Here is a 24,238-nt window from a genome sequence, read left to right on the forward strand (position 1 = left end):
TCCCCCCTCAGCATGGCTGTGCTTTTCATGTGGATGAGGTCCAGACTGGTGGCGGAGGCACAGGAAAGTTTTGGGCCCATGAGCACTGGGGTATGGACGACCCTGCTGATGTTGTCTCTTTCAGCAAGAAGCTTCTGAGTGGGGGTTACTACCACAAGGATGAATTACAGGCAGACAAGGTTTGACATTTTTATGTCTGTTTTTCTACAATAATTTTAAATTTTAAATTCCAACTTATTTGTTTTTTGTAAGTTCTACATTACATTAGTTTTGTAATGGGCTCAGGAGGAATAGCAGGTCATCTACTAATCGAAAGGTTGGTGGTTCAATCCCCGGATGCTCCTGTCTGCATGCCAAATACCCTTGGGCATTAATTCCAACCTCAAGTTGCTCTCCTGGACTATACATGTGAATTTTAGATAGAAAGAACTTGCATAGAAAAAGCATAGAAATAAGTGCCTATGTGATTAGATGAATGAGGCTTTTAGTGCTCAGGCAGAGGAGAAAAGCACCACATAAGATTTAGAATCAGCTAACCAATAAAAGTTAGCTTAGTTTTAAAGGAAATGAGTTTAAACATTTTAGTGTGGGAGTGGCTTCCTGCAGAGGTGGAAATAGAAGAGGCACCACATCCAGCAATATTACATGTCACAGTTAAAAGATTCTGTCTCACAAAAAAGCAGTTGTGAAAGTCTGTTGTTGTTATTCTTCATAATATTAATAGTTTTTATAACTTTAATAATAGGAATATCATTTCAATTTTACAAATTGAATGTTTATCTGAATGATTTGGCAGTCAGTTTTGGTGTGTTGTGACACAATTCTTTTCTGGTAGTTTTCATCTTTGTTGCCATGATGCAGACACATAAATGTTTCTACACTGATATACAGCCTGTCGAGAGTGCTGGTGCATCACAGGGGTTCCTGCCCAGTGTCAGCTGAAACAGGAATCAGCCCCCTTCCCTACCCATTTTGATAAGTTTTAGCTGTTCTTTTTATTTTAGGTTTTTACTACCCAGTATCCAGTGTTTTGTTCTTGTGCTTTCCGCAGCCCTACCGCATCTTTAACACATGGATGGGTGACCCGTCAAAGAACTTGTTCCTTTCTGAGGTTCTCAATGTGATTCGGAGAGAAAATCTTTTGGAGGAAGTGACCCGCTCTGGCAAAGCTTTGCTGAATGGCCTCTATGAGCTACAGGTACTGTTTTTTTTTTTTTGTTTTTTTTAATTAACTTGGTCCAAACTCGTGGCCGTTCATGTTTGAAAACCTGCCTTAACTAAAACTGCCCGTGGAGCAGAAGTGAATCCACCTCACCTGCGCGGCATCGCAATCATACCTACAATCATACCTTGCTAGTTTCAAAATCTGTACCGGGTCCTGTATTTGTGGTTCTTGTCGTTTGTGTGTGCCTGCGAGCTGCCAAGCTGCGGCCGATTGTGTACGGCAACCGGAGTAATAATAAAATGCTGAAAAACATGGAAACGTGGTTGCGCTGTGCCTCTTATCTGCCACAAACTGTATTTTGTATTTACTCATGTTGTCTTTTTCTAATACAAAAATTTGTTTGATCTGAAACATGTAAGTGTGAGAGACAGAGAATGGAGGCAGTAGCATTTAAAAAAAATATTATTAGCTTTTAAGTTTCAAGTTAGTACATCACTTCAAAATTCTTTGGTTGTTAATCATTGACCTGAATATTTTTGCTGGTTTTTAAGCTTACTAACTGAGCGTAATGCTGCATTTGAATGCTTTGAATGGTCGTGATCATAAATTACGTGGCTTTTTTCCGCAGGCTCAGTACCCCAGCATACTGAGTCGAGCCCGAGGACAGGGGACGTTCTGTGCCATTGATGCCTGTGATGATGCCACACGTGACAGGATCATGCTCAAGGCCAGAGACAAAGGTATAAAGCATATCAATATATGGTGTTTTTCTTTTTTATGATGGCTCCTTTGGTTCAGTTTTGCACTCATGGAGATCATGGAAGGCAAGTTTATGATATTTGCAAAACTAGACAATAATGAGGATAATCCTTTGGCTTAGCAAAGCCAAAGGAGTAAAGAAATTTACGATGTTGTCATTTCTGTTAGCAGTAACCTTAACTTATCTTTAATATAGCTGAAACTAATCAGCGAAGTCATCAAAGGAATCATATTTGAAAGTGCTAGATATCTGTCTGATATCTCTGTAAAAAACAATTATTGTTGTTCCATTTTGTTTCGTTGGCAGGCGTCCTCCTCGGGGGCTGTGGGGATCGCACAATCAGATTCCGCCCAGCTCTGGTTTTCAAGGAGTATCATGTGAACCTCTTCCTCAATATTTTTAATGATGTGTTGGCGCAGCACAAATAGATCCTTTCCAAAATCCTTCTAAAAATATACAATCCTGAGTTAAATCAGAATGGGGGAAAACGTAACTCTGGACAGTTTAAGAAAAGAGAAGCACAATCTAAACAAAATAAAATTCAACTAGCCCTGAGCTACAGCTAAAAGAAGGCTAGTTGTAGTAAATGCAAATTTTGTAGAATGTTCATGTTTCTGAAAATTAAATCTGTTAAAATAAGCCTAGAATCTTTTTAAATAAAGATTCATTTCTGTTCATGTACATGTATTCAAGTCTGGTTGAAGTTACTTTTTCCTGGAAAACAACTACTTAAAGAAAACAGTTAAACAATTTGTCTTTGTACAGAAATGTTGGCCAGTCTGCTCTGGAGATGATGAGACATCACACAGCTGTATTTTCCAAAATCTCGCCATTATAACTTATACTGAAGTATTTCATTTCACATTCACATAAAAAAGTGTTGGTTTTTACGTCAAATTAAAGTGCTCTCTAAAGCTAACGTTAGTTGTTTTTTGTGGCACTGTTCTGCTTAATTTCTGGAATCGGGAAACATAAAGTTTGCTTTATTCTTAATCTGGCCTAAAAACACTCTTGTTTTGAATATTACCAGGGAAAATATCCCTAATATGTAAAACATTAAACCTTTTTACATTTATGAATTGAGATATATGAGATTCATAAGTACGACTGCACATGTGGTTGTAATTCTGTAACAATTACTATAGCAATAAACACAATAAATGTCTTAACTCCTAATGAACTTTAGTTGTTGACTCATAGTGTTGCATAAAGCTGCTTTTAGTGCTCAAATGCAAGAGTCGCCTCACTGCATACATTCATCCTGCCACGCACCTATCCTGGATACAGAGTACAGTGTCAGTGCTGACTCTCTGTATGAACACAATCAATCTAAACTGTCCGTTAAAACTGTCCATAATGTTATGACTATTGTGTTGCTCTTAATAGTAATAAACTTGAAATGATGTAGCCAAGAAAATGTGACTCTTAAATAGACCATGAAAATGTCATAGATAATTTAGTGCCTGCATGTTATTTCAGTGTAACATTTTTTATGCCCTCTGCTCAAATGAGAGCCTTGGTAACACCATTTACTTTACTCTTAAAGAAAAAGAGCTTCATTGTTGCTGCTTGACATTTTATGGAAATATGGTTACATTTTGTTTTCAAGACTCTTGTTTTTGATTTCATTTAATACTTTTTATTTGTGACATTAGGGTGTACTTTGCTTTACTCTGTGTCACCTGGGATAGGCTCGAGACCGATGTCATCCTATTTGGGTTTTAAGTACATTACACTTTGCATAAAACCATTTCTGAGTCTGACACATGACAAACAAGGTAATGTGCTCACAGTCATTGATTCAAAATAACATATTAAAAAGTTAAAGCATAAACACTTTAGCAAATACTAAACCCGTACAATCATTATGCTACTATCTACACTGTTTACACATAGAACGAAACAGACCCAAGTAAAAGTTTACTGTAGCTAGATAAGCTATTTTGTTAAGGGGGAGTTGAACTTAACGCACAGGTCTATTGCAGAGGGTGGTCAAAAGCACACATTAGTTTCAATGTGAAGCTGAAATAAATTACCAAATAACTTTAAAGCTGAAATTCTTTTGACATATTTGGCATTTTAATTTTTTAAAGTCTGCTTCTGTAGAACGTCCTCAGTAGTAGCAAATGTTCCATGCAGTTTTTAGGCAAGTGTTAGGAATGTGATTCATGTCTTTTCTAATTATGTCTTTATTGTTTACCTATTAGAACGAAATACAAATAAACAATATTTCTTCTCCTTTTTTACATTTACGTTGCATAAATTTTACCCCTCTTAATGTAGTGAATTAAAAAACAGTTCACAGGGTCAGATCATCATCCTACACTTAATACTGAACATACATGAAGGTTGGGTTGTAGGGTGTCTCCTAATATGATGGTGATTTAGACAATGGTGCCTGTCTTCTTGTTGTCAGGCATTATATGGAGGATCTGTGATCATCTTAAAAAAAAAACCCATTTACACTAAATACTTGCACTTGTGATTTAATATTGATGGTCATTGATGTAATTATTATAGATTGTTGTCTATAAAATATTCTGTCCATGTACTGTGATTAATAAAGTTTTGAGAAACTTGAGTTTTTGTTTCTGTTGAAAGGTTTTTGACCTAATAAAAATCATAGAACTGTAAATGGACTGATAGGTTATGGTATTCAGCTAGGTGTCATTCAAATCTGAAAAAACAAAGAAAGAAAAAAAAAAAAACGTGCCCCTCAGAATTATTTTTCATTTTAAATGTGCAAAAACTTTTAAAAGGGAACTCACAGCTTAAAATATGCCACCAGCTCCAAAAATAATAATCATTTAAGGTTGAATTATACTAAATACTTAAAGTTTTATTTAACTGTGTTATATACGCTATGACACTAATCCTATATTACACTGAATTTCTGTACTCAATATATACTAACAAAGTGCTATCATTTAAAGTGTCATATTTTATTTTCTACAGGTGAAACTCGAAAAAATTACAATATCATGCAAACGTTCATTTATTTCAGTAATTCGACTTAAAAGGTGAAAGTATTATAATTGTTATAGTCTTGATGGTTATGGCTTACAGCTTATGAAATCCCCAAATTCAAAAGCTCAGAAAATTACATGAAATCAATAAAACAAGAATTTTAAATACAGAAATGTCGGACCTCTGAAAAGTATAATCATGCATATGTTTGGGTCCCTTTTGCATGAATTACTGCCTCAGTGCGGCGTGGCGTGGACACTCTCAGCCCGTGGCACTGCTGACGTGTTATGTGAGCAGCCTTCAGCTCTTCTGCATTGTTCGGTCTCATGTCTCTCATCGTTCTCTTGGCAATGCGCCATAAATTCTCTGTGGGGTTCAGATTAGACGAGTTTGCTGGCCAATAAGCATCGTAATCCCATGGTCATTGAACCAGGTTTTGGTACTTCTGGTAGTGTGGGCAGGTGCCAAGTCTTGCTGGGAAATGAAGTCAGCATCTCCATAAAGCTCGTCTGCAGAAGGAAGCATGAAGTGCTCCAAAATGTCCGGGTAGATGGCTGCGTTTACTCTGGACTTAAAAGCACACTATCACTCACTATGTGTTAATAGACCTCTCTGCATTGAATCATACTTGTTATTAATTTCTGGCTCTCTTCCGTAGCATGTCTTCTATCCTGTCACCCCAACCGGTCGCAGCAGATGGAGTTTTTCCTTCCCACTGTCCACAAAGTGCTTGCTCATAGAGGGTCATATGATTGTTGGGTTTTTCTCTGTATGTATTATTGTAGGGTCTTTCTTACAATATAAAGCGCCTTGAGGCGACTGTTGTGATTTGGCGCTATATAAATAAAACTCAATTGAATTGAATTGGATCAGCACCAGCAGATGACATGACTTCCCAAATCAGCACAGACTGTGGAAACTTCACGCTGGACTTCAAGCATCTTGGACCTTTCCATTCTTTCTCCAGACTCTGGAATCTTGGTTTCCAAATCAGGTGCAAAATTTGCTCTCATCAGAAAAGAGGACTGAGCAACAGATCAGTTCTTTTTTCTTTAAGACGTTTCTGACATTGTTTGCTGTTCAGGAGTTGCTTGACAAGAGGAATATGACATTTGAAGCCCATGTCCAGGATCTGTCTGTGTGTGGCTGCTCTTGATGCACTGATGTCCAACTTCTTTTGCAATTACCGTTTGAGGTTTCCTCCTTATGGAGGCTGTCAGTGATGGTTTTCTGGTACAACTGTCATGTCAGCAGCCTTCCCCATGATTGTGACTCCTACTGGACCAGACTGAGAGACCATTTAAAGGCTCGTGAATCATTTGCACCATTTGCAGGTTATTAGATTAATTAGCTGATTAGAGAGTGACACTTTGAGCCTAAAATATTGAACCTTTACACAATATTCACATTTTCTGACCTTTTGAATTTGGGGTTTTCATAAGCTGTAAATCATAACCCTCAAAATTATAACAAATAAAGGCTTGAAATATCTCGCTATGCATGTAATGCATCTATATGATATATTAGTTTCACCTCTTAAGTTGAATTACTGAAATCAATGATTTTTGCATGGTATTGTAATTTTTCGAGTTTCACCTGTAGCAGCCTAAGTTTGTCTAACATGATCGTTTTCTTTTTTGTTTGTTTGTTTTTGTTTTTTTCGTGCACGCGCGCACTACGCGTACTGTCATATGTCTCCCTAACCACTTCCGGGAAATAGGGCGTATGTGAACCACATGACGATCCCTCGCCTCGATTCCTCGACGGGAGCGAATGATGGTTATTACGTGGACCGTTTGCATGACAACGTGGCGGTAAGAAGCCAATAAGAACTTGCCTTGAAACGTTTCCCTCCCGCCCCGCCTCCATACTTATTATTGGTTAGAGTTTTCTTTAAGGCACTGATGATTGGATAGCTGTGTATCTAAACCCGCCCAATTGCCATTGTTATTTAAAGTTAGCGTTTGCCAACGCGGACTGTTTCTGGAGCGACCCTCTACCTGTATATTGTAAAAAGTGGCGCAACAAAGCTGGTGAGTTCATCTTTTTCTTGCATGTAAAAAGTGATGTGTGGTGTATGACAGAGCTTTTGTGTATTTATTCTATCAGAACTTTAAAAATGAATTTCAATGTTAAGAGAGCGAGAAAGTGATTATGGATGCTTTTACCTCATGATGACATGAATCGTTTACTGTGATTTGACGCTGCGGATACCAGATTTTTCTTTTTTCATCAGTGTCAATAATGCATTGTTGCTCCTGAACTATTGAGCTTGCAGACGACTTTTAAAGCAAAGAAATAAACAAGAATGACCAGCTCAGAAAAAATGCTGGGAAAAGACTGAAGAACTCAAATTGTATGTCAGTAAAATGAGTTGTACTTATTTTGTTGAATGAAGTACAGTCTTCAAATGTTGTTGGTTCTTCGTTGTCTCCTATTCATTTATATCCCTGTGCATTTATAAATATCATATATATATATATATATATATATATATATATATATATATATATATATATATATATATATATATATATATATTATATATATATATATATATATATATTTATTCCTTGAGTAGTGTACGTGTGTTTTGTAATAGTGTATTGTGTGTTATACTTTGTGCTGTGTTCTCTCATATGGTCTGTGCTCTCCATGTGAATTTGACTTTTTGTCTTCTCTTCACCCCCTGAAGTCAGTTATGATGCTGCTGAATTCATTAGCATCGCTCTACTTCCTGGCCGCTGTTGCCTTTGCTGTGCCTGCTCAGGAGAAGCGCATCCATCACCAGCCTGATCTGAGTGACCACGCCCATGATGATGCTCACAGTTTCCAGTATGACCATGAGGCCTTCCTGGGTAAAGAAGAGGCCAAGACCTTTGACCAGCTGACTCCTGAGGAGAGCAAAGATAGATTAGCGTAAGTTGGACATACTATCACAGATTTTCTAAACTATCCAGTTCTGCCTCAGGGGCGGCTCTAGAGAAATCATATTCTGATTTCCATGGTGTGGCGAAAAATAAAAGCCATTTCTTCACACATATGCATGTGTTAAATTCCCTAATATGTATTACATATATTACATGGTAAAATACATCAAATGCAGTAAGTATGCACATGTTTTGTATAAAACGTGTATACTTACTTAGTCTGTAACTTTCTTAATGGTTTTAAACCAAATAATGAAACATTTCAGTTACATGAAAAAATATAATTTTGACTTTATTTACTGTATAAATAAAAATACGTACGTATAAAATTCAGAAAGATACACAATATGAGGTGGATACAAGTCTAACTTAAGTTTTACACTCACATTCACCTAAATATACACAAAATGTCAGAAATCTGCACTGTCATGAACAAATGGATGATTTTTCACCAGATATTTAAACCTAATTTTTCATAATTTATTGACTTTAAATTTATATTCAATGTAAATTGTAGCTAGGCTCTAAGGCATAAAACTAGGCTGATACTAATGTGTTAATCTAACTGGAGCTTTCGATTCTGTGTAATAATGAATGAATGACAAACTTATAGCTGTTCTGTCTAAGTATGCTCCATTTCAGAATTTTTACCATTCGATGAAAGTACCCTGAGACGATTAAAGAATGTGCCTCTAGTCAAAATGTAATTCCCATTTCAAAAAACAGTTACAGAATCTCTAATACTGTATCTAATATCTAATATGTTACAGTCCATGACAAAGTGGCTACAATAATTTGGTTGAATCTAATAAAGAAGCATGAAGCTTGCATGTTTTCTTTATGCCTCCATGGGTACTCCAGCTTCCTCTCACAGTCGAAAGACGTCAGTGTTTATAATCCAGTGTTATTTGAATTTTGTCATGGGTGTAACATACTGTATTGGTGAATGTAGCCTGTGGTCTAAAGCATTTCAGCACTTAGTAAGACTCATTACCCAGTTCAGACTAGAATTTCACATACTCCACATTGACTAGAGCCCAAATAGGACAGTTGGATATAAAAATTAGCATTTGATACAATAGTCTGGACACTAGACATAATCATGACTTGAAACTTCTCCATCTCCCTTCACAGGAAGATAGTGGACCGTATCGACACTGACAAGGATGGCTACGTCAGCCACGGAGAGCTGCATTATTGGATCAAACACCGACAGAGGAGGTACATCGAGGAAAATGTTAACAAACACTGGAAGGACTACGACAAGAACCAAGATGACAAGATAAGCTGGGAGGAGTATAAAAACACCACCTATGGCTACTATCTGGGTGTGTGTGAAACCTTAATAGTTCGATTTTTATTCTTTTCCTTTTTTCCCTATTTGATCAAATTTCCATAATCTCCTTTTCTGCCTGTTCCGCTTTTTGCTTTTAGTATCACCATAATAGTGGAAAATAAATGTTTTAATTACAGTAGAGACTAACATTGATTTCTGTAAACGGCACAGTGGATGAAGGGCGCAGTGTTATTTAGCAAGTGGAAATGCAAATGATTCAAATTTCTAGAGTTAGGATTATTCCAACGCAAGTTCCATCCAAAGCCCAATCACTCGATCACTGATTGTTTTCTCTCAAAGTGAAGATTTACTTGTGTTTCCTAAAGTTTCTTAAAGTAGAGGCAGAGCCTTCAGCTATGAGACCTCTCTACTATACAACTAGCTCTAAGTATTTAGAAATATGCTGGGAAACATGTCACCCCTTTTCACTTCCTTTGTGTTTATACACCACTACTGCTTGTCATTAAATTTGGCCTTTTCTTTCCCATAGTTTGAGTTTTGTGTGCTTTACTACTTTTCTGTTTCTCGTCAACCAAGTGCCAGTGGATTGTCCACACCCAAAAGACAATGATGTGCTGAAAATGAATCTTTTCTTTTCTTAGGAGAGGAGTTTGATGATATTGATGACAAGGAGACTTATAAGTCCATGCTCAAAAGAGATGAAAGGCGCTTTAAGACGGCTGACCGAGACAGTGACGGCATTGCCACACATGAGGAGTTCACTGCCTTCCTTCACCCTGAGGAGTTTGATTACATGAAAGATTTGGTAATTCAGGTAAAGCCTACTACTGATTACCGGGATGTAAATGTAAATGGGGCAAATTGTGTCTATCACTGGATTTTTAATTGTGAAAACTGAATGATATTCTTATGCAGGAAACTGTGGAGGACATTGATAAGAATGGGGACGGGAAGATCAACTTGGAAGAATACATCGGTAGGTTACTTACTTGACCATTTGAGCAGCTACTCTCTGCACTGGAGGCTGTCAGTCCTAAATGTGTGTATTATTCTTGTTTCACAGGTGATATGTACACAGCCGAGGATGGGGAAAGTGAGCCTGACTGGGTCCAGACAGAGAAGAAACATTTCTCGGAGATCAGGGATACCAATAAGGTAAAAGATCCTTAGTTCTTCAAAATGAAACAGATTTTTTTCATTAAGAAAAATAATACCTATAAACACAGTTATGGTACCAATTTGACATAAACCCATAAAAGTAAAAGGATTCGTTTCAGCCTCAAAAAAAATGTTCACATTGCTTACATTGAGATAATTGTTGATGTGAATTGGTACTATATAGATAAAATGGAACAGGCAATGGCTACATTGCTATAACCACTAGCATTTTCCAAGGTTTTTGGGTTGGTCCAACTTTAAGAAGCTGCTACTCCTGGTAGCAGATTCTCAGTGCCACTTAGGAGGTTTTAGACTGTTACGGTTACTTTTAAATGTTCTCTCTGTGTTTAGGATGGGTACCTGGATGCTGACGAAGTAGGACAGTGGGTTTTGCCTGGAGAGGTTGACCATGCTGACAATGAAGCCAAACATTTGATCCACGAGACAGACACTGACAAGGTAGACTAATCGTTGTTTAAATTCTAAATTCTTTTAATTCTGGTAGCTTTTTTTCTGGCTTTATTTTGACATTAAAAACCAGAGCAATTACGTTTATTTACCAGTTCATTTTTCCAACAATGTAGGTGTAGCCGACGAAAATACAGCACTTTATTTGGTCCGTCATGAAAAATAGTGGCAGCTGCCAAACATATTTCCATGTAAACAATAGCATTGTACAAAATTCTTGAGCCCCTTCTTATATCCGTGTATTTTGTTTCCAAGACTTTCTTGTACATGTTAAAGGTGGTGTTGAACAATACTTCTTCAGGCTTCCTGAAGGTCTTTCAAAGTTTGTCTTTGAAAATGATCAGGTACAAAGACTGGGTTTAAAATGATTGAAAAAGTGGAAAGGTGATTGTCAAAAGCTGTCCTTAAGGAAGAGAAACAGGGGAAACCAAAGTAGTATAATTAAAAGCTAGTGGCAATTCAATTTATTTATACAGAGCCAAATCACAACAACAGTCGCCTCAAGTCACTATATAATCAACAACCAACCCCCTATGAGCAAGCACTTTGGCGACAGTGGGAAGGAAAAACTCCCTTTTAACAGATAGAAACCTCCGGCAGAACCAGGCTCAGTGAGGGGCGGGGCCATCTGCTGCGACCGGTTGGGGAGAGAGAAAGAAGACAGGATAAAAGACATACTGCGGAAGAGAGCCAATAACAGGTCTGAATGATGAACCCAAATTTGAAATGATTGATTCAAGGTGTTGTCAGTATGTGTGGAGGAGATCAAGAGAGAGGTAAAACAGTGAATAGCCATCTGTAAAACACAGCTGATAGTCTGTTATGGTTTCAGAATGAATATGAGCCAGTGGTGTTAACAATCTTGTCAAACTTGGTGAAATAATGAACAGTCAAGTTTTGATCTGCCATGCATTTTGGAAAGTGTGATGGCAACAGCTTCATTTTCCAGCATGACAGCGATCACAAACACACTGCATACCTGAATAGAAAAAAAACACACAATGGAGGCCTATCAGTAGCAGTGGACTGGCCTCCCCAGAGCCCAGACATTAACATTAAAGAAGCAGTGTAGGATTGTCTTGATAGAGAACACAACATCAAAAGAAGAAGTTTGGAATCTCCTACAGGAAGCCTGGAGAATCGCTGCTTAAAGAAATGACAAGAAAACTTGCTTGAGAGTGTTAAGTTTCTTTTGAAGAATAAATGACTTGCAGACTAGAACTGTACAGTCTGTTTTTACCTGTATATGCTGTACAGAGTGATTTTGTATGCTCCCCTAACCCCTAACCCTTGTACAGGGTGTATCGAAAAGCTATAGACCAAAGTAATGGATTTAGAAGCTTGAACTAAATTTTAAAATTCATAGTTACACATGATGTTTTAGATACAAATCAGTTTTATTTATAAGGCACCAAATGACAACAAGAGTTGGAATTTATTTTAAACAGTAAAGACCCTACAATAATACAATGCAAAAGTTACAATGTTCACAAGTACTCAGTGCGTCCCCATTAGTGTCCCCTTGGGAAGACCATATGATAGTCTTACTCGTGTCATACTTTTGCAGGCATGTCTGGAGTCATTGTTACTCCTATGCTACCTACTGACAACCATGTGATACCCTCAAACCCCCTCTTTCTAACAGTACATATTACAATCATTACTGGTGAACGTTTGTGCAATTCAAGCACTTTGAAGTTGGTTTAATTCTTTTTGATCATTTCCATGTATTTTGAATTTTTAAATAAATTGCTGCACCTGTTTCCCTTTACTTTTTCCAGCAAAATATAAAGAATGAGCGGTGGCTCAAGACCTTTGTACAGTACTGTAATAAGTATAAGAGTTCCAGCATTTTGGAGAGTTTGGTCAACACAGCGCTAACTTAAAATCACTTGTCTTTGAAATAATTGTGTTAATTTTGGATTAATTATTAACAAGCTTCTTTCTGTCTCTTGCTTTCTTAATTACTCCTTCTTTTCCTTCTCTCACTCAAACTACTAAATCAATGAAACCAATGGATGGAATCTGGTGACCAAACAACAGGATGAGAGAATAACCAAGAAGGAGATTCTAGCCAACTGGAACATGTTTGTGGGCAGTCAGGCTACCAATTATGGTGAAGACTTAACGAAGAAGCACGATGAACTTTGATGAAAATGTAGCTATGGGGATATCAGAGTAGGTGTGGGACTTGGGTCTGGATTATGCTGTTTTAGTTGTGTAATCAATAATGTTCTTATAACAAGCAGCATGTCAAAATTTGCTATCAAATGTTTGTCTGAGTGTGTGGATGGGAGGGTGTGGGAGAGATTAAAGTCTTCTTTTTCTACAATTGTACTTATTATTCTTTAGTCACATTATGATTTAAATTATTACAAATATAATTGTCAGAGTTGTTCTCGAATTGTGTAAGATATGTTGCTGGTTTCTGCCTTTTTCATGATTAAGTTTAGAGTTGCAGTGTGTAAAGGTAGAGTGTTCGCCCCATGTTTGGGGGTTGGGGGTTCAAATCCACCGAATGGCTACCCTGAAGTACCCCTGAGCAAGGTACCGTCCCTACACACTGCTCCCCGGGGGCTGGATTGGTGGCTGCCTACTGCTTCACTGAGTGAATGGGTTAAATGCAGAGAGTAATTTCCCTACAGGGGATTTATAAAGTATACAAAAAACATATTACTGCTAGATGACAGTAAGTTGCAGATTGTAGTCAACTGAATTATTTGTGTATAATCCTAGCTACGGTGGCTGCTGCAGGACAAATATGTTTTAGCCAATTAGCCAAAAATAACATTTAGACTGTACACCATAATGGCTGTGGCCGGCCACTTTCCTTTTTCTCAATCGCAGCCAGTCAGCACGTTTGTACACACTACAAGGTCAAAACTTAGGAATGGATGAGAACTAAAACATGGTGGCTTCCACAAATCGCTCTAATTTATTTTTAATGGATTAATTATGAATTTCTAGGAAAGCATCAGTTTGCTGGAAGACATAATTACACAATAATCAATGTACATTTGAGTACAACATTCTTTTTCTCTTACAGTTCTCAATCGCTCTGGTGCAATGTTAATTTCATTGGGCATTTTATCATGGACCTTCGAAGACCTTTTTTTCCTGATGAAACAAGACGATAACTAAATAAAAACAAATGCACATGAATAAATAAAATATTAGCGGCTTTTGGCAGATATATGACATCAATTTCGAAATAATACAGCAGCTTGTTCTTGAGTTATTGCATTCAGAAGATACTTTGAGATCAAGATCACTGGGATTCAACCCGTCCAGTGTTTGTATTAGATGCACCTCTGGTATCAATTTGAAACGCTTGTGTTTCCTTGTTCTTGAGTTATCGCATTCACAAGCTTGGGTGTCCATGTCGCCTGCCCAACAGGATGACTACTCAGACTACTTAGCTTAAACCTTGGGGAGGGGACATGCATTTAGGCAGACTGATGATCAAATACGTATCCTCTCCAAAGTCACTGCGGGGAAAAAAAAAAGGTAATTTATAGAGGACAGACAGTGTGCATTAAGTGTAGGGGACAAACCAGTAACAAAATGTGTGTTTATCATTAGTGTTATCATTTTTGTCTATCACCCACCATTTCAGACAGAGATTCAGTTCAATCTTATTTACAGCAAAAGTCGCCTCAAGGTGCTTTATATTGTAAGGTAGAGCCTACAATAATCAGAATGAGAAGATCTGAATTATCTGGGTAGCAGACCATCATTTGCATTAGTAAATTTTAATAAAAGATTATTTCCATCGTTCACATCCATTACAAACAGATGCATTCCTCTGGAGAGGGACATGCTGAAATTATGACTTATAATTTTACAGTATTATGGTATCAAACTGTTTTCTGTAGTGTACAGTTTAAGCTAAGTAGTCTTCAACACGGCAGATGACTATGTCATGAACATTAAAGTGCACTGGCTTATTTCAATAAATGCCATTCAGTAATAAGCAGCTTAGAAAAAAGTGTCAAAGTGTTTAATGTATTTCTTTGCAAAAGACAATACAGTGAAGTGAGGAAGCATGGCAACTAGCTCCACCAAGGGTTAAATACTTTGGCACAAAAACCAGTATTGCTCTTTCTTATTGTTTCTACACATACTTCCCTACTAAAGACTATTTGCTACTGTATTGATGTACAGTAATAACCCCCCCCACCCCCAACTATCTATGAAAGAGCAAGACCGATTCACTGTCAGTAGTAACAGTGAAATTGCCTGTCAGTTAAAAGCAAATATAAACATGTTCTCAAAAGAGATTTAGTTGAAAGAAATAGAATGCATACATACTCTAAATCTTGTGTCATATTTGCACGTCATGAAGATTGAGATTTTGCTCCAGATCGACTTCACAGCATCACACAGCTGGCGCAGATTTGTCAGCTGTACATCCAAATTTCCCCTTCTACCAAATACCAAAGGTGTTCTGCTCTAAGTGAGATCTGAGGACTGGAGTATACTGGAGTATATTGGAGTACAGCATTTATCCAGGTCCATTTGTAGCCTCAGTTTCCTGTTCTTAGCTGGTTGATCTGCTTTAAGGTGCAGTTGAGTGAGCGGTGAGAACTGACGTTCGCTGGATATTTCCTCTTTTTTAGACCATTCTTCATAAACCTGAGAGTTGGGAGAGCACCCTGTCTGGCATCAACAATCGCCACATTCAAAATCACATAAATCATATTCTACCCCATTGTGATTCTTAGGCTGACTTGGCCATGTCCACCTGCCTAAATGCTTTGTGTTGCTGACATGAGATTGGCCAACTGGTTATTTGCTTTAACAAACAGTTGAACAGGCATTACCAAATAAAGTGGCTGTTGAATGTATGTCATGTGACAGCAATATACATGCATATAGTTTCAAACGTATCATTTTGCTTTTCTCAATTTCAGCAATTTTGTGAATTTTAAATAGATCTTTGAGATTTCATAATGTCCCGACCAATTCTACACAGCAGTGAAAAGAAAAATCAAGTCCAAACAAAAACACTGAAAGGAAGCCTTTTGGAATAACGTGCAGGATATGCTTTGCTAAAACTAAAATGTATTATTTGGGAACAGATGAGGTGATGCTTGTTTTGCATTAGTTTTTAATGTGTGTTGATTTGCAACATGAATTCGCATCCTTTGCCTTAATACTGAAAAAAACAAAACACAGGAACAGAGTGCTGCACAGTGAAGTTTCAAACTGAGCCTCCGCGGATATCTGGAAATGCTAATGTATCTCTCTGTACTGTAACATAATTATAACAATGTTCAAACAATCATATCTAATGAAGCGCTTGGTCAGTACACATTGTAAAAATGATTAGCCTACAAACATAATTTGTTCTAAAGTAAAGATTTTACTGTTAGACTCCATAAGAATATAAAGTATTCAGTTCAATTCAAATTGCGTCAAGCATCCCTCTACTTTGCTCATCAGGATGGCCGTCTGAGTCTACCTGAGATACTTGACAAGATGGACTTCATCAAGACCAGTACAATGACCGACTATGGAGGGATGAGGGTGGATGGCCGTGATGAACTGTGACTTCAGTTTGGTCCCATATACAAATGTTTTACACAAAAATCTATGACTTGTGAATATTTTCTTATCTGAATTGATTCATCCTATACAAATTTAAAACACTTAAGGCCACACTTATCTTACAAAACTGACTCATCTTTAAACTGGGGTACATGTTTATTAGTAATACATTTTTATTCATAATTCAATTCTTTAAATTTTGTATACATTTTCTGAGCTACAGGGAGTGTTACAAGAAACTACTGTTTGAGTTTCTACAGAGTTTCATCTACTTTTTAGCTTTAGCAGGGCATACTCTCTTACTGCTTTCTCCACTTCACCCGAGGAAAGCGTGGGAAGTGGGGGTGTGGTACTGTGGTACTATGGAGACTGCAGGTTTGGACACAGCCCAGTTGACTGATTCACTAACATACACACAGTGACAAAAATGTCAAGAAAGCATGTTTCAAAGTAAGAACATTACTGTGCATATCTAAGTGAATGAGGCCCGATGTGAAGATCTCCATCATGAACAGTGAAGCAGCTCAAATTTAAACAACAACAGATCTGCTTAGAACAGGACTTCATGCATGTTTAGAGCACCCACTCAAGTTTGTCAGACAATGCATTGGATTGTAAATTTCATCTATGATATGAACACAATAAAAACATTGAGACATTGCTTTATTTATAACTAAACTTACCTGTAGTCCATAAAAGCTGAAAAAATGTAAATACACTGGTACTTGTACATTTCTGCTCTGACTACTCAAAGCACTTTTCCTACAACACACACACTTTCATACAGCATATTTATGCACATCCTTACACTCGGCTAAGCATCAGGAGCAATTTGGAGATCAAAGACACTAAAGTGTGTGGACCACTAACCTTCTGATTAGTTCACAACCTGCGGTGCCTCCTGAGCACAAAATAAATCAAACCAAATAATAATAGTATGGATTTAAGCCTTAAATGCTGATTTATTTAAAGGAAATTGTTGACATTAATCTGTAAGAAACATTTGGATGGCAGTTTCAGCAAATCTGTGTTGTACAGTCAGCGGAAGCATTTTCCAGCAAAATAAAAATACATTCAGGAGGAAATACTGTCAAGCAAAAAGTCATAAGACATTATAAAGTAAGTTAGAAAGTTACAGAATGAGCACCACTGTGGAGTCTTCGGTCGCCTCACGCTTGCATCACTGGACGAGCCTCTTTGGCCGTGAGGTCAATCCCAGAACCTGCAAAGCCGGTTCCACCCTTTCAAAACACAAAGGACCACAGTACAGTTAAAGAGAGAAAAAGTCTCTGCTCCTCAAAAATCAGCTTTCAAACAGCGAACCACGTTTTCTGTGTCTGCCAGGTTGCAGCATGACACCTCTGATTTCTGAGTGACAGCAACAGAATTCATAACATTGGGATGAGTGTTCAAAAATAAACATTTGAAATCCTTTTTAAAAAAAAAACTGTTAGAATTATTTTTCACATACCCTCTGCAGTGGAATAATGTCTTTTTCAGAAAGTTTGTCTCCCGTCAGAGGATCAGTCATGTCCTTTCTGATCAACTTCTCCACACACTCCTGCGTCACCACAGCGCCCCTGAACACAGGACACATGTCACATAGGGCTGTGCGATATGACCAAAATCTCATATCCCGATATAAGACATCTATCATCCCGATAACGATATAAATCACAAACATTTTACATTTTCTGAAAGTTCTGCGAATCTCGGGCAGCTCGACTTGCGTGAAGTGTTTCCAGCTGCGCGTCGTGTAGCTGGAGTCGAGTGTTTTAACCGATGCATGAAACTATACATTTTTAGACATAAGTTGTAACGGCCGCTTATTACACTTAGTATTTATTACACGGCGTGCTGCGGGGAAAAGCCTGTTCTAACGTTTGAGTCTAAGGTTTATTTTTTAGCACCTGACGGCTCTTTTTTGCTTCTCATCTGTAAATACTCTGCATACTCTTTCACTCAACAGGATCTTGAGCTTTATTCTGAAAGGTTTATGTGGAAAATAAACAAGCGGACACGTAATGGTTTTACCGTCGTTGTTGCTAACGACAACACATAAAAACAGGTGCTTGTCCGTCCTTAGCGTGGTTATATTATAAGAGAAAGAGAGAACTTTAAGAAATGAATATAGCCACTACAGTGACCATCAAAACGATGAAAAGAGTTTATTTTGCGACACCACGAAACAAACGATAGTGTAAAATGAAACGATAGATGTTTTTATATCGTCATCCGATATATATGGTTATATCGAACAGCCCTAATGTTACATATCCCCTCACACTCCAGAGAACATTGGACCCCATTTACTAACATTAGGGTGGAAATGATTTTATCCTGTGCAAAACATACATTTGTGTTCAAAATTTCTGTCTGATTTATGAAAGACGCGTAGCAGCTGATTCTGTTGTAACTCGGAATCGTTCGTAACCAGCAGCCATGTGAAAACTCCACACAATTTGCACACTGCCCTGCCCACATTTCTCGATATAAAGAAACACGTTGACAATGTTGTAGGAGAGAAGCCTGACTGTAGAAAATGGAATAACAGGAACCCGAGGTTTAAGGAGAAAGAAGTACAAACGCACGGTCTGTCATGGTCAAGAGAGAGCTGAGTGTTAAAACCAAAGTGTTCAATGATCCCCCAGACAAGCAGATTTATGAAAAACCCTTATAGACGAGGGACGGAGGTTGCTGAGGACAGGTGGGACTGGGCTTACTGGTATTAATTTGTACTAGTAAAAGTAATTTTAAAGACTTGTGCTCTAATTCTCAAGACAGCCAGGCTGTCATTTGTTGGTACGCATGGTCAGAGGGACTTCTAAATTTGTTCATAAACAAATACAGGTGGCACTCACGATGGTCGAAGAACAGCACAGGGAACACTGTTGCCCAAGACGTCTTTGGTCACTGTACATATGTACCTGTCCTGGAAAGAAATGACAAAATTATACAGCCTCAAGACAAAGTGAAGTTACCAGACTGATTACTCACAGAATTTTCATCTAAGACACAAAACAACTTGACTTAACCAATAACACACACAGCTGTTAAAAGGAGCTGCCATAGAGAAAGCTAACATCTTCCTGTGTGAATCTTCTAATTCAAATTCTGACTACACCTGCTTTGTTTATTCTTCAATTTAAATAACTTGTATTCACAGCTACAAAGAAGCGTGTAATGTAATGTTTTAGAAAAACATGCTAACAGCTACCAAGTCTGAGGGCTTGCATATATGAGATAAAATTTCTGATGCTCTAAGCCTGACAATCTATTTCTGTGTGCTGAGTAAACTGACCTGGCGGGTGAGCAGGGCAACTCGATCCAGACTTGGGTCCAAGGGGGTGAAACGCACTGTGATAAGCTCATTCATCTTAATGGGTTTTCCAGACATTGGACATAACACAGTCTTGCTCTGACAGATGTTAGAGATGGACAGAAAAGTGCAGCCATTACAAAATTATGCCATTACATTTTTAATAACTACTTCCCATAAATACTCAAATTTAGCAGTAAATATATTTGAGTAAGCGTAGTCACTAAGCTGTAGGAACTCTGTGACACCCTAAGATGTTTCCACATGATCATGATGTCAGGTCAACCTGACATTGGCCTCTGAAAGAGGGTCAACATCAAAAAGAGGAACGCAGAGTAAACATTCATACACTAAAACACTGACTAATAAAGTAAACAGGTAAACCTGGCAAACACACACAAATCTGGCCCACTTGTGCTCCAAGGTCTATTACACCAGCATTTTTAAGTAATTTCATGGCGGGTAGTTAACAAAGAGGTGTTCCTGTTTCTCTTTCACCGGTCTGTTTAAAAAAAAACAACAAAAAAACCCAGTGTAGCTCAACTCCTTCCTCGGCATGAGAAACATCATCAGTCACTCACTGGTTTCTTGAGAGCAGTGGGCTTGGCCTCTGGTGTCAGTGAGGGAATCCAAAAACTGGGCAGGCTCTGGCTGGAACTTGCAGCTGTGGCAGCACTGGATAATTCTCCAGGGCTGCTCTGTGTCCCGTCCTTCTCACTTCCAATGTTCTTACCTGAAAAAAAGAAAAAAACAGTTTTGACAGAATTGTATTCATTATAAAAAATGTCTTAAAAAGAGTTTGGGTGCATTAAAACAACACAAGTGACGACAGCAGCAGCCATAGCGCAGAGTCTGTGGGGTAGAGTCTGAGCTTTGGTTCCCTCTTGTGGCCAACATCGTAAGGTATATTTTGACAGTCATGCACGCACCAGATGTGAAGGGGTTGATAGGTTTAGATACAATGCTGTTCTCCTTTGTTTTAAACCTCTCCACTCTCTCTCGCTCTTCTGACTTGGACTCAAGTTGGTTGCTGCTCCTCTGCGCCTGCTTCTGTTTCTCGTACGCCTGAAGAAATCAAGGAAGAAAATAAAGCCAAGCACTCACAGTTCTAGACAAGAGGCCATTATTTCTTAGAGAAAGCTCTTTCATATGTGTTGGCTGCAGTGTAGATTTTATGTTGTTTGTTTCATTGTTTACAGGAGTGACTATGAAGCAAGTTCAACATATCCAAGCTCTGTTTGGATTAGCTGGCTTAGCAAAGCCTAAAAAAACCCAGTCGCAATGGCGCTCATCAACCTTCTTTTTTAAGTGCGCTCTTTCAGGGTCTGTGTGCACTTGTATAAAAAGTCATTTAACTTTTGTCCTGCACAAAATGCATCAACAGTTAATATTTTAAATAGAGTTTTTTTATGCTATATGCTGTGTAACATGTACAGCTGAACATTAGAGCTCTGAAACTTTAAACTTTAAAATTTACTCATTGTCTTCTGGTCTGATGTGGAAATCACCTTATTGCCAAAGTCAAATTCAACTTTCTACTCAGTATTTTTGGTATTAAATATCAAACAAGCTCTGTTAATTCTTTCTAATCAAAAATATCAAACATTTTCTACATCACCAAATGAATACATGTAGATTCCAGTGACAAATAGCACACAGCTCGGTCTGCATGGCTTTCTTCTTCAGTGTTAGTTACCCCGATGATTAAGCCTTGATTCATAAAACAACCCCATGGTGTTTAGCTGTGGACGTGACTGTCCAAGCACCTGTGAGGAATTAAGAACAGTTAAGTGAGTTACTTACTTTCATCTTTTTGGCAATCTGTGTCTTTTGGTGAAGAATATATTCAAGAATGGCCTGTTTTTCATAGAGGTATCCATCTGGACTGGTCACACAAACAGAAACATGACAGTGTTACACATATGCTAACATTAGATCGTATGCTTTAATGTGTGTGTGTTTATTAGAGCTTATTATAATTACTCATAGTTCAATTAAATATGATTAATAACTAATTAAAAATATATAAAGCTTGGGAGCTCAGGTCTATTTGTCAGAAACTGTAGAATGCTGTGGCACAGAACTTGACCACTAGGTGAAGTCTCCTGACCTGTAATAAGATGGAGTTGGTGTGTGTTTGCTGATCACTTGCAAGACTGCACGACTGCCAAACAAGCATGATGCCAGATCTGTTTGACCTGGCTAACTGTGGTAACTGGTTGATACCAAGGCTCCCTGGATTAGACGGACTAATTTCGTTTAAATTACAAAGGAAAAATCTTACAGTCTGATGTCTACAGTGAAAGAATCTGGTTGTTTTTTTGTGCTGTGGAGTCATTCTGCTGACGATGGTTTGGATTCATTTGTCCTATTATAAGAATAGGTCACTTGCAGTAAAGCCTTATTCACAAAAATACTACGCAGATCTGGTGCACAAACCCACCATTTCAAATGCTTTTGTTACTAGTTTTTGACATTGTTGACATGTTTTAAACCTGCCACTACTGTGTTGCTTTTTGAGAACTTTTAGCCAAATTCACTTTGTTCTATTTATTTAAGTTCATTTTAACTGACTTCCTGTTTTAAAAGGTCTGGCAGTAATCAGGCCTGGTGTCACTAGGAGGGGAAATTACTTTTCCACGTAAGGCCAGGCTGGCTCGGAGAGACACCCCCCCCCCCCCCCCATGATGAATGAAATCATTTAAAAGTTGAATATGTTAATATCAACTCTGGAGCTCCACAGGATTGCAAACACAGTTGTATTAAAGAATGACGGCTCCCCCTACAGACCTGTCACAGCAGCTCCTCCTGTTCTATTGCAAGTAGTTCACAATTTGCTCTGTAGCTAATAAAAAAAGCCGTGCAGAGTGTTGTTGTTAAATCAGTTCAGAACATTATACACATCCGTACTATGTCACTGACACAGCCTCTTGCCTGTAGCTATCCATAAATATAATTTAGAATTCGTCTCCACCAAGAAACCACCTGATCACTCTGCTCCTCTCTGTCAGATGCTAGAGGTCTATAAAAACCAAACACCTAAAGACTACAGAACCACGTGACGAAAAAGAACTGAATTCATTAAAGAAACTGCGTAGTATGATCTAAGGTTCATTATAAATAAATTCATGAATGTATTCATTTATTAAGGCTGTTGAGAGTTTATATAAAATGAAAATTCCTTCCACATTTTTATATATAAAGGATAAAGGAATACCACTCTATTCAAAATTCTACTGTAATTATTCAGTTAGTGATGAACTGATCCCCTGTGTGCAGGTGTTTGTGTGTTGGAGTAAAAAACATACGTGACAACAGGATCCCGACAGGGCTGCAGGGACAGGCAGCAGCAGTCAAAGTCTTTGACTGCATCTCTGCCAAGTCGAACACTTTGCGTCCCGTAACCAGAGGCCGCTGAGCAGGATCAGAGTTACATAATGACATGACTAGAGATTATACAGAAAATCATGTCCTCTTTCTGACCGGACTAATCTGAGAGAACAAAGACAAGAACTCGCAGCACTGAGGATGTCTCACCTGTATCCTTCTTCTTCTCGTGGTATGTGTAGACAGCTCCAGCTGTGCAGTTCTTTCCATGGCGAGTCATTGTCCTTCGGGTTTTTTCTAATTTAAATGACAAAATTCATAATTTGTCTCATATTTGGGAAACTATTTTGTTACAGCTGATGATATAAGCAGAGATATCTAACATTAGCTGTTATGCTAACATTAGCTGTTATTTCAAACTTCGAAAACACACTGCCAAACCAAACGATTGAAAAGAGGGCAACAGATAAAAAGAAACAAAAAGGCCAGTTGGGACTAAAAAAGTTTTACAAGCAAATTATTATTACCAGATCCGCTTAACAATCTTTTCTTAACGCAGACTACAGCCACACGCACTTCTTCCTCGTTGTATTTTCTTTTGTTCTTCTTCTCCGCGTTACTCGAACACTGGTGAGTGACCAGAAAACCACCCAAAAATGACACTAGCGCCGCCATGTGGAATGGAGTGGAATAGAATTTCTCAAGAAACAAAAATAACACACACAGACAGACACACTAAGGAAACCCCTCCTATGCTCTCAATCAAATTTGTCTGTCTTAGAATTTTGTTAATGTTCTTTTGTACTACAGCAAGTTAAAAAAAAAAGAACAAATTTAACTTCAATTTAAGTAGGCTCTTGATCCTCTGCTATCTTTCTCATATATCTGTGTAAGCTCTCAGTCATCCAGGTTTAAGGAGTCTGATATTGAACAATCTTGGTGTTTTTCTTTACTTGTTTTTATGGAGATTTCCCCCAAAACAATGATTAATCACTAATCACTTAATAACTATTGATAGACTGGTCTAATAAGTGGCCTTATTGAGAACTATGCATAGCTTGTCCTTATTTCACCAAACACGGTTACCAAGATGTGGCGATAGATAATTTTTTTTTTTTAAAAGCCACTAGGTGTCGCTATGGATGAGGGTGTCAGACTGTTTCAAAACCTCAATCCAAGTCCTGCACAGCTGCATAGAAAAGCCTCGCTTTGCCCATCCCTACTCGTGTGGTACTTCCATCATTAAGGATTTTTTTTTTTAAATTTCCATTAATTAGTGTCCATTACTCAGTTTTTG

At 38.0% G+C, this 24,238-nt stretch overlaps 3 protein-coding genes across 4 annotated transcripts in view; 2 read left to right on the top strand and 1 right to left on the bottom strand.

The window, feature by feature from the left end:
- abat (4-aminobutyrate aminotransferase) overlaps positions 1-4,506 on the top strand; it is a 34,229-nt gene extending 29,723 nt beyond the window's left edge. Inside the window, exons 13-16 of the mRNA XM_014409413.2 lie at positions 12-179; positions 1,052-1,198; positions 1,794-1,905; positions 2,232-4,506. Of these exons, the coding sequence (XP_014264899.1) occupies positions 12-179; positions 1,052-1,198; positions 1,794-1,905; positions 2,232-2,353 (549 nt within the window). The 3' untranslated portion in view covers positions 2,354-4,506. The remainder of the gene's footprint in view (positions 1-11; positions 180-1,051; positions 1,199-1,793; positions 1,906-2,231) is intronic.
- Positions 4,507-6,798: 2,292 nt separating this feature from the next.
- rcn3 (reticulocalbin 3, EF-hand calcium binding domain) lies at positions 6,799-16,956 on the top strand. Of its 2 annotated transcripts, none has more exons than XM_004562878.2 (8): positions 6,799-6,925; positions 7,588-7,811; positions 8,957-9,150; positions 9,761-9,933; positions 10,035-10,095; positions 10,183-10,274; positions 10,629-10,736; positions 16,191-16,956. In XM_004562878.2, exons 2-8 carry the CDS (start codon positions 7,594-7,596, stop codon positions 16,296-16,298), a joined length of 954 nt encoding a protein of 317 aa, XP_004562935.1. In that variant the 5' UTR covers positions 6,799-6,925; positions 7,588-7,593; the 3' UTR covers positions 16,299-16,956. The 2 variants fall into 2 exon arrangements, with proteins under 2 accessions (XP_004562935.1, XP_004562936.1); XM_004562879.2 differs by lacking the exon at positions 16,191-16,956 and adding an exon at positions 12,789-13,077.
- A 277-nt stretch (positions 16,957-17,233) lies between these two features.
- nosip (nitric oxide synthase interacting protein) lies at positions 17,234-23,537 on the bottom strand. The gene is made up of 10 exons (XM_004562877.4): positions 23,469-23,537; positions 23,152-23,238; positions 22,923-23,028; positions 21,418-21,499; positions 20,544-20,679; positions 20,196-20,347; positions 19,597-19,713; positions 19,157-19,227; positions 17,767-17,875; positions 17,234-17,536 (listed from the first exon to the last, which is right to left on the bottom strand). The coding sequence occupies exons 2-10, from the start codon at positions 23,219-23,221 to the stop codon at positions 17,465-17,467; spliced, it is 915 nt and encodes a 304-aa protein (XP_004562934.1). The 5' UTR covers positions 23,222-23,238; positions 23,469-23,537; the 3' UTR covers positions 17,234-17,464.
- Positions 23,538-24,238: the final 701 nt, after the last annotated feature.

Source organism: Maylandia zebra, linkage group LG4 (assembly GCF_041146795.1).
Source record: "Maylandia zebra isolate NMK-2024a linkage group LG4, Mzebra_GT3a, whole genome shotgun sequence".
NCBI classification, from domain to species: domain Eukaryota; kingdom Metazoa; phylum Chordata; class Actinopteri; order Cichliformes; family Cichlidae; genus Maylandia; species Maylandia zebra.